The sequence below is a fragment of the Xyrauchen texanus genome, chromosome 18, assembly GCF_025860055.1.
Source record: "Xyrauchen texanus isolate HMW12.3.18 chromosome 18, RBS_HiC_50CHRs, whole genome shotgun sequence".
Lineage (NCBI taxonomy): Eukaryota > Metazoa > Chordata > Actinopteri > Cypriniformes > Catostomidae > Xyrauchen > Xyrauchen texanus.
Genome location: NC_068293.1, coordinates 13295543 through 13306827, shown reverse-complemented (window position 1 = coordinate 13306827; position 11285 = coordinate 13295543). Strand labels below are relative to the sequence as shown.

General features: G+C 37.5%; 1 protein-coding gene across 1 annotated transcript; it reads left to right on the top strand.

Annotated features, from left to right (window-relative positions):
* Window positions 1-5017: 5017 nt before the first annotated feature.
* Window positions 5018-10522, top strand: LOC127659001 (high-affinity lysophosphatidic acid receptor-like). The gene is made up of 3 exons (XM_052148604.1): window positions 5018-5391; window positions 6693-6792; window positions 8833-10522. The coding sequence occupies exon 3, from the start codon at window positions 8951-8953 to the stop codon at window positions 10070-10072; it is 1122 nt and encodes a 373-aa protein (XP_052004564.1). The 5' UTR covers window positions 5018-5391; window positions 6693-6792; window positions 8833-8950; the 3' UTR covers window positions 10073-10522.
* The last annotated feature ends 763 nt before the right edge of the window (window positions 10523-11285 follow it).

The following is an 11285-nucleotide window of genomic DNA, read 5'->3' as shown; positions in this document are numbered from 1 at the left end:
CCTATCACAAGAGCTGGAAAATATATGGCAATCAAAACAGATCATATTACTTATTACCTGGATTATATATTGTTTATTTAAATATAATTCAGTGTAAGATTTAATTACTCTATGTGTACTGAGAAACTGAATTAGAATACAAAAGTAAATATGCAATTAAAGATTGTTTTTGTCATTTTACACATTTGTCTGCAACTCTGAACTTTGAACACATTTCAGAATACAGATTTTTGATAATTGTCTAAATTGATAAAAATGATAAAAGTGCAGATTGCAACATTACACTTTTTGGGTTTGATACATTTTTATTTACTTTCATATCACAGTGGCTGAGAACAAGATATACCGATGCAATAATAGCTGAAGGTCATATTTATGTTGATCAACGATTTAAGCACACAACAAACATTCTGGGCCCTATTTTAATAGCTCTATATCTATGCTAGATGTATCCTAGTATTTATCCTAGTATTAAAATGAATGGGAGAAATTGACAGATGCAGAAAAGGAAGTCCCGCCTCAAAGCTAAAAGTGCCAATCCCATTTTAGATACAGACATCGCCTGTCAGTCAGCTCGAGAATGCACATGTGCATGTGCAGAAACAGCCTGAAAAATAGTGTTTTTAGTGTGATCTAAGCAAAGAAGCACAATTTATGATACCAATATTGTCAGATTTTACTGCTGATTTTAAATATGTTCTTTGATCATAATTTAGACCAACCATTTTGGACCCACACAGTCCTTATCTGTGAGTTTTTGGAGAGGGATTAAGTGGAGGAGTGAGACTGTGCCAAGATGGAGGCAGTCTTGTGGCTCACCTCTCACATCACCCTTCTACTTAATTTTTCAGGGGATTGGTTTTATGCATAGACATTGGAGGGGTGGTAGGCTTAGTTTAGTATCTTGTCTTTTCTAACAGAAGAGAGGTTTTGGACGTATGTTAGGACTTCTCGTAGTGGAGGTGTACCTGATTGGAGATTTCGGTCTTCCCCCATTCAAAGACTAAGGAGCTTTACTTTTATGCCTGCCTGCCAGCGTTTCAAAGATGTCCGCCAAGTGGAAGGACTTGCCTTGAAAGGGACATTGCCGATAAGTTACATGGGCAAAGTCAGTAGGTATGGCCCTGAAATTTTGGTATTTTTGTGCAAGGATGCTCTAAGTCTAAGCGTAAGTGGGTTGGCAAAATTGTGTGCACAAAGCGCTAATGGGCTGGATCAAGTACAATTTATTTAGGTGGTCCTTCTCTAGCTATTGCACCCTCTCTAATGTTCCATTGTATCATATTTCCAACCAAGAGAGTATCAAAATACTAACAATATATGAAAGCACATAAAGTACCAAAAACATTACATTTTATTTTATTAATTTTATGTTTGTGTTGTAGGGGATTACAGCTTGGGACTGTAGACCAGTAGGCTTGGAATGAAGACCAAGAATCGAGGTGTCAATCAAATTAGTTGAATTTTACTGAAGACAGTTGTTTGCTTAATCAAATGGCAGAAGTCAGCAGTACAAAAGCCTCTGAGTTCGAAGACAGGAGAATCACGAACCGAACTCAGGTCCAAAAACATCAACACTTATTGTCAGATACAGCATCAAGTTGACGTTAATGCTATAGCTTCTAGAATTCTGATTAGTTACAAGCATAGATAACTATAGAACATTTCTGAACATGGTCATCGTGTACATCGTTTATCTCATTGATTGTTGGCATGACGCTTTAGTTCCGTATATAGGCTCCAGTGGTCCGAGTCAGGTCATAGGCCATGGAGATTCTTCCCTTTATGGACAATAGTAGATCTCTGAGGTCCAGTTGTTCACCTCTTGACTGCTATTCTCACTTCACTGAATTCTTGAACCAGAAATACTTTTGGAGAAACATACACACAGTTTCTCCTATTCAGGATCTTTTACTACAATGCTTCTGTTGGAGACTGGTCTTATCATATTGGAACTCAAAACATAGAGATAATTGTACTTTCTCTCAGGGCATCTGAAGTGGTATTCTTATTGAGCTGGCAGAAAACATTCACAATTAATGTACGTTGTTAGGTCATGTAGACTAGAGAAGTGGCCTACGTGACCTAGGCCAATTAGTCAGAAGACACACTGTCTCCTAAGACAGATATGGTCTCAAACTGCTTGTACGAGCATCACATCACAAAGAACAGATATTAAGATACTTAGAATAATACATCTTTAGCTCAAAAGTATATATGTGATACAAATATTGATTAGTTCCACTAAAATAATTAACTTAATCACATTAGGTTAAATGCTGATCAGTTTAAATTTAATTCACTCAAAGGAGATAATAGCTATAGCTATATATATATATATGTGTTTGTGTGTGTATTGAAGAAGAGGAGGTGGTGGTGGTGATCCAGGTGTCCACCCCTTTAGTGTATAGATATACTATGGTACATAATTAGAGTAAACATTTAGTACAAGGATATACATCAACATTCCATGTGTTCTGAAAAATGTAAAAATGCTGTTCTCGAGTAGTTTAAACAGACATTTAACTAATTTACAATTCAATGACAGTCAAGAACAGGCGAACAAAATGTAAAATAATCTGTGATATTTTTATTTTATTTTGTTTTTAATGGCTACAAAATAAATTGCAGATAATAATGTTGATAGACAGTTCCTTACCTATGGGTGAAGGCTTAACTATTTGTGTGTGTGTGTGTGTGTGTGTGTGTGTGTGTGTGCGCGCACGTGTATTTATCACTTTGTGGGGACCAAATGTCCCCATAAGGATAGTAAAACCCGAAATTTTTGACCTTGTGGGGACATTTTGTCGGTCCCCATGAGGAAAACAGCTTATAAATCATACTAAATTATGTTTTTTGAAAATGTAAAAATGCAGAAAGTTTTCTGTGAGGGTTAGGTTTAGGGGTAGGGTTAGGTTTAGGGGATAGAATATAAAGTTTGTACAGTATAAAAACCATTATGTCTATGGAAAGTCCCCATAAAACATGGAAACACTACGTGTGTGTGTGTGTGTGTGTGGTGTGTGTGTGTGTGTGTGTGTGTGTGTGTGTGTGTGTGTGTACAACAGTGTGTTTTATTTGGTAAAGTACTTTTGCGTAAATCATGTGTTTGTACTTTATAGTGTTCTTTGATTATACCTGAACATCGACCAACACTGTTGTTCCCCCCTAACATTCAGAGCAGAGTTACACCCCTGCACATTTGCATATAACCAAGTGGATCACACCATGCTATGGAATGATTTTCCGGACATTATTCAAAAGGAATTGCAAATTGTATTTGCAATTGCGTTTTCAATTTGTGGACGCATAAAATGTGACATAATCCAAACGCAATTGCAAATCGCGCATTACCGTTTGCATTTTCGTTTAAGCGAACGCACAGTGACTGCCAGATTTCAAATGGAAAAGCAAAGTCCGTTTGCAACTGTGTTTCCCATATCTTACGAGTTTTGGCCCTGTCATATTTAAATAGCAATTTCAATTACCATGTCTGCTTTTTCACTTTCTCAGCGTCGCGTATGTAGCCAGACAAAACTCAAATGGAATACTAATTCCCTTAGTATTTCCATTGATGCCTTACACGGAAACCTGTCAGTCAGGGTCAAGGGTGGGATTATGCTATGGGGCGTGTTTATTTTGGGAAGAGACGTCACTCACAGTCGACAGTCAAGATCAAATAAACCGGCGTCTGTTCAGGGCATCACCTCTTTATTTATTTTGTATTTATTTTAATATTTATTTGACAGGGACAAATGCATAGAACATTGCTTTATAAAGAATAGGCCTACAAAGTAGATGCCACGCATACATGTTTCTAGCCATGACTAATTTGCAACCCCTGTCCCTGGTTAGGCTTATAAATTTAAAACAAAAATTACAGAGTATTGAGTTTAAGATTTATAATTAATAAAATACATACAACAAATACATCCCATATATGAAATAAGATATGGGGTTAAGTAGATGTGGAAGTCACTATAAATCAAAGTCTAGACACATTTAACAATACAAGAACACAAAAGGGTGCATATGTCTGTGCGTGCTCACATATGCAACATTATGTTTGTATGCATTGTGTTATGTCCTGTACAGTCAGTGTTCACAAAGTTGTTTCAGTTTCACCCATTGCTTTAAATGTGTATTAAAAACCTTGAAGTCTGTCAATGTTTTAATTTCAGATGCATTCCACAACTGTATGCCTCTTACTGAAAATGATGTCTGACCAAATGTTGTTCTACGTTTTGCGGCTTTAGTTTCCACTTATTGTGCCTCTAGTTCTTATTCCGCTCTTTTACTAGTTGACAGACTATTTCTGGTGCAACGTTGTTCACACACTTAAAAATTAGTTTTAAAAAAGAAAAATGTACAAAACTGTCAAAACTCAAGATATTATGCTTCCTTAGAATGATGCAGTGATGCCATCTTACAGATTTCTGGTCCATTACTTTTAATGCTTGTTTATATAATGACTCTTGACCTGGACTGTGAGTGACGTCACTTCCCAAGACAAACACGCCCCTTAGCATAATCCCACCCTTGACCCTGATTGACAGGTTTCTGTGTTAAGGCATCAATGGAAATACTAAGGGAATTAGTATTCCATTTGAGTTTTGTCTGGCTACATACGCGACGCTGAGAAAGTGAAAAAGCAGACATGGTAATTGAAATTGCTATTTAAATATGACTGGGCGAAAACTCGTTAGATATGGGAAACACAGTTGCAAACGGACTTTGCTTTTCCATTTGAAATCTGGCAGTCACTGTGCGTTCACTTAAACTAAAATGCAAACGGTAATGCGCGATTTGCAATTGCGTTTGGATTATGTCAAATTTTATGCGTCCACAAATTGAAAACGCAAATGCAAATACAATTTGCAATTCCTTTTGAATAATGTCCGGAAAATCATTCCATAGCATGCATGTGTTTGTGTGCGTAAATGAGATTGAATCTTACACCATTCTATTTCATCTGGAGATGCCTTCATTAGGTCAAAAAACGGTAGGCCTATGCATTTTTAATACCGATGGTTGTACATCAAACTAATGCAACCAGTCGCGATATCTCGGACATCTACCCCATCTTTACGTCAATATTGATGACCTCCTAGAATGAACTACTGGATGCTGTTTGTCTCAATTCCTCTCTGTCTGAAATCCTCAAGATAACGCTAATTCGGCATTTTTTTTTTATTTTATTAATATTATTATTATTATTGCCGTCGTCACACACTCGCTCCTCACCCCGTCGGATGTGTTTCATACAGCAAGAATTCGCAATAAGAGCAATCCTCTAAAATCAAACTGCAACTGTCAACATCTTGTCCTTCACCTGTTTCGGATTTTTACGGTCACCGTCCAACAGATATTTTGCTTTCAGTGGATAAAAAGGTAAAATCGCTGCACATTTGAGCTGTAACATATCTTCCACGTGAGAACTGATGAAATTAAATATGATTTATCCTGTGATCAATCTTCAAATCTGCGATATAATCTAACCTAACCTGTTTGTAGCATAGCATACACCCCCCTCCCCCCAGTGTGTTATTGCGATGATATGATATAATAATCTGACAGAAAGCAGTTGTAGTATGTGAAATGTAAACAATTATGAAAGACATCTTGTATTTGTCTCACCATTTTACATGGTTGAGTTCAGAACCAAATACCGTGGAGTATGTGTTCTCTGTTAATAACATGTGAACGAATGTCTTCTATCTGTTACTGAAATGATATAAAGACCGTTTGAACAAATCTGATGAGAAAAGAGATGTTTGTTCTTTTACTTTTAGACTATATGAGTGCTTGTTTTTAGTGTTTCAACTCTAGAACCTGTAGAATAGGTGATGATCATGCAGGATGAGCCCAGGATTGAAACAGCCATCATGACCAGTTTCTGTTAACATACCTAAATGTGAGGTTATTTAAATCCTCACTATGCCTCAGAAAGGAATAATTTTTCTGATGTCTATACATTTTTCTGATGTCTATCCTATCAATTGTCAACCAACATGCTTCCCATAGTATCTTAGCAACCTATTGATGATGTTACAAATCAGGATGTTAGTGTCCTCTTTCTGGATTCTTCAATGGTACTATCAGTTCTCATGTTTTGCCTTCTATGTGTGTGTATTTTGAGGTATTGCATTGAGTATTGTATTTTTATTCACAAAGATGGCTATGGAATGGGCAAAATCCCCAAGACTATTCGCCTGAGGACAAAAAGAGTTCAAAACCTTTCTTGTCTTCTGTCCGCACTTGTGTTTCACCAGCATAAGATCGCAGGGAAAGGTTACATGGAGAAAACCTGGCAAATATGTGGTAATTACTGGGGATTTTAAAAAGATTGACACCAACTTTTATGGACCTTTAAAAAAGTAGAAAACAAACCCCTGTCTATGCCACTTTGGTGTCCAATGTCCCACTCAGTTTGATAAATGGAATATTTTTAAAGCCTCCATTAGTATGATGGTGGAATAGAATGGAGTTGACCAACATAGAGTTTTGGAGATAGAGAAAGACTATTTTTTTCATCTACCAACATCACTTTCCCTCCAAGGACCCATTTTTCATTGTTACATTTCTGTAATTATTGTAATGTGTCTTATTTTGTGTGTGTGTGTGTGTGTGTGTGTGTGTGTGTGTGTGTGTGTGTGTGTGTGTGTGTGTGTGTTTGTTATGATCTTGTCTAGGATTATGGAGGTGTCATGGTTCTAAGATGAATTCTTGGAATTTGCACGGCATTCTATATCTCCACTCAAGAGTAACCATGACAACAGCAGCTTCCTTTGAGTGAGCATCATTCCCTCTTTTATCTGTAAACATGAAGTGATGATTGGATGTTTGTAAATGTTCACCATATTGTGCCATGCACAACGGCTTTCAGCAAAAGACATATTGCAGATGTTTAATGCAAAAGAATCATTACATAAATGTTTTGACTCTATGTCGGAGATGAAGTGTTGAATACATACATTGGGGTCCTAATGTCAGAAACCACATTCTAAAAAAAACTGTTCCATTTAAATTATGGTGAAATACTACCAGCTGTTTTTGTCAGAAATGTACTGTGGACAATACGGTGAGTGACCATGTTTAGCCTTTACGGGAAGTAATTCTTATGCCTGTATATTTTACAGTTCACTACAGTTTATATTAAAAAATTATAGAAACTTGATATGCTAAACTTTTGGGAATGTAAAAGTCTGCTTTTAACCTTAAATTAACTTTTTATCACCTTTTTATCTCCCACAGCCACCACCATTGTGTCCTTGAGCAAGACACTTAACTCCCGGTTGCTCCGGGGGGGATTGTCTCTGTAATAAGTGCACTGTAAGTCGCTTTGGATAAAAGCGTCTGCCAAATGCATAAATGTAATGTAATGTAGTAGCTACTAAAGCCACATGATGACAAAGTTCATCAAGAGTGACCCTTCTAGGAGCAATCATTATTACACAAGTGACACTAAAACAATGCAGTAAACATGAACTAAGCTACATTAAACTACATACAACACACAGAACACCCCAATGTGTATAACTGATATTAAAAATAAGTATAACTATTCCCATAAAATATAATGTAATGTGTTGGGTCACACAGGGACTTCTGGGAACACCTAGTTATTGTACTGGGACATGTATTCTCTTGCTGAACATAATTAACATTTTTACCATTAATTAAACAGTAAAATCACTTTTTTTTACATTTAATAAAACAATATTTTAGTATACAATTATATGTATTGTCTTGTTAAATATACAGTATTATCATTGTTTCACTGTGTGTGTTAACGTAACTGCCTGCTAACTAATAAACAGTTGTTGTTGTTGTTTTTTTTTTTTACTGCAGCATTTTTACATTCTTTTACTGTTAAATATACAGACATTTTTTCTACTATGGTGCATTTATTTTTCTTAAAATTTTGTAAAACTTTATTTCCAGATAAAAGTTTTTCAATATGCATAAGACATTTGGACCCCAGCTTATATGTTGCTTTCTCTTATTGATAAATCCATCAATGATTCCCCTATAATTAAGTACTTCATTAATTATGCAGTTCTTAACTTGTGTCAGAGAAATGTCAGTGGCTGAAATTGTCCATTGTTCTTTTGCTATTATAATTCACACATTGAGTGACAAAACAAAGAGACTTTTCCTTCTAACAGGTGATGTATCCAATTTGTAACATGGATGCTGCAAAATGAGGTTGTTAGGTATATGTTAATTACAAAATTATATATAGTGTGTTCCAGAAGTCTGAGAAAACTAGTGTAAATGCTTTCATAAAACTAGTGTAAATGCTTGACTCTCCTCAATCCGGGTGGCGGAGGACGAATCCCAGCTTCCTCCACCATCAACCTGCGCATCTTTTCACATGGCTTGTTGAGCGCATTGCCACGGAGATATAGCACATGTGGAGGCTTCACGCCATCCACCGTGGCATCCACGCTCAACTCACCATGAACCCCACCGAGAACGAACCACATTATAGCAGCCATGAGGAGGTTACCCCATGTGACTCTACCCTCCCTAGCAACCGGGACAATTTGGTGGCTTAGGAGACCTGGCTGGAGTCACTCATCATGCCCTGGAATTTGAATTACCCTGCGTCTTTACCACTGAGCTATCTAGGCCCCCCTTTAATAATGCAGAATCTTAAATATTTATTTTTCCCTTTTTTTTTTTTTTTTTTTTCAAAATACAGAATCTTTATGTTCATTTCCAGGTTTAACTGAAAAAAAAATCCAAAGTGGTCACAGACTTTTGGACCTTACTCTATGTGAAAATATGCATTGTTATTGAAATGCCTATTATTGTCTTCTGTTTCAGATCTTTACAATATCTTCAGTGTGGAGAGTAATGTCCTCAAAGGCTGATGACAGGACCATGGCAAAGGTTTAAGTATGACATTTCATCCTTGAATGGATGATACCTGGTAACAGCTGCCATGTTTGCATGTAATGGCAGCTTATTGGATGGGTGTGGCCGTGAACCAATGGAAACTGAGATACAAGAGGCTGAGACTTCCCTTATGCCCACTACTCTCAGGGTGGCACTGGCTGCCATCATGATCTTTATGATCACCATTGGTTTTCTTGGCAATGCCATAGTGTGTCTGATTGTGTATCAGAAACCAGCAATGCGTTCAGCAATTAATCTACTCCTGGCCACTTTAGCCTTCTCTGACATCATGCTATCGCTGTTGTGCATGCCTTTCACTGCCGTCACTCTGGCAACGGACTGGAGCTTCGGATTTGGATTCTGCCGTGTGTCAGTCATGCTTTACTGGCTGTTTGTTTTGGAGGGAGTGTCTATCCTTCTTATAATCAGTGTTGATCGCTTCCTCATCATAGTTCAACGGCAAGACAAGCTGACACCCCATCGGGCAAAAATTCTCATTGCGGCATCATGGGCTCTGTCAATATGCGTAACCCTACCATCCATGGTGGGCTGGAGGACAGCTGGGATTGGGGCGCAAGTACCACAATGCATTCTCGGATATAGCGAATCACTGGCGGACCGGGGTTACACGGTGCTACTGGCAGTGTCTGTGTTTTTTGTGCCATTCGGTGTGATGTTGTACTCATACCTGTGTATTCTAAACACAGTCCGTCGAAATGCACTGCGTATCCACAATCATACCAGTGAAGGCAGTGTTGCGATCAACCATGTCAGCAAATTGGGTTTAACTGTTCTGCAGCGTCCCCAAGTCAACGTGGACATGAGTTTCAAAACCAGGGCTTTCACCACCATCCTCATTCTTTTCATTGGATTCTCTGTGTGCTGGTTGCCACATACAGTGGTGAGTCTGTTGGCAGTGTTTAATAGGCAGTTCTACCTCAGCTCAGCTTTTTACCCGATCAGCATCGGAGCGCTCTGGCTGAGTTACCTAAAAGCAGTCTTCAACCCGGTGATATACTGCTGGAGAATTCGAAAGTTTCGTGAAGCCTGCCTGGAGTTTATGCCAAAGACCTTTCAGATCTGTCCCAAGATTCCTGGAAGAAGTCGCAGGCGTATAAGACCCAGCAAAATTTATGTGTGCAGCAGTGAGACCCAGTCTTCAGTCTAGGATTGAACCAAAGTATATTTAAAGGAATAGTTAACCTAGAAATTTGAATTTTCTCATAATTTACACTCATGCCATCGCAAACTCGTAAGACTTTGTTTCTTCTTTTATTTCTATTGAATGTTTATATCCATTCAGTGCAATTAAATGGGGTCCAAAACTTTAAAGCTCCAAAAAGGACATAAAGACAGTATAAAGGGTATCAATACGACTCGTGTTGTTTCATCCATGTCTTCTGACGCAAGCGATTGGTTGCGTCAAATGCAAGGAAGTGTAACTGAGCTTCTCTTGTGAATGCAAACCAAGGAGACAGCAGATGTCAACATTTGAGTACCTTTGTACCTGTTTCTTACCCAAAACCGTTTGTATCATTTCATTGAAACCAATCGAGTATGGATTACCTTTATGCTGCCTTTATTTCCTTTATGTACATAAAGTATGTTTGTATATGTAGCGCAGAAGAAAGTCATACAAGTTTGAGATGCCATAAGTGATATGAATTGAGATGAGAATTATCATCTTTGGTTGAACTATTATTTCAAAATGACCAAGCCAAGGTTGTTGATATGTTTAGATATGACACACTTTTGCCAGTCATGGTATTTATTGGCACAGCTTGGTTTCAAAGGATCGTGCTTGAAATCCTATGAAGATGAGGACACAATGAATGGAATACTTACAAATCCAAACGTCATTGTCTGCAGTAATGAAGGAATCAGCATCAGCCGAAGTTCTTCAAAGCAATATACAGTACATTCATGTTCCTGAAATGGGTAATTTGTTTATTTTCTGTAAGATTCTACATGTTCTGCAAATTTTTAAAACAAGGAAACTTGAAAATAAAGCAACTAAACTGTTGATTTTTGGAAAAGAGTTTTAATGTAACTAATGAAATGAAACATTGAATGTCTGGTAGAATTTATTCATGGTTAAGTGGTCTTTAAATGGTTGAATAGTTAATTTGCATTTGATGCATTGGCAGATTCTTTAATCTGAAGTGACCTACAATGCTTCAGGCTATACATTTGATCAATATGTGCATTCCCTGGGGGGAAAAAACATGGTCTGACAGTTGAGCTACAGGAACATTAGTTGATGACTGAATTGCTTCATCAGCTACATATTAGTTAGCAAAGCTGCCACACTCAGGCCATTTATGATGACAAGAATGAATGAAAACGTGCAAAGGTAATGAATGGATTAATGAAAAGATATA

Coding starts and splice junctions, on each gene's coding strand:
- LOC127659001 (XM_052148604.1), top strand. CDS start 8,951: ATGTTTGCATGTAATGGCAGCTTATTGGATGGGTGTGGCCGTGAACCA.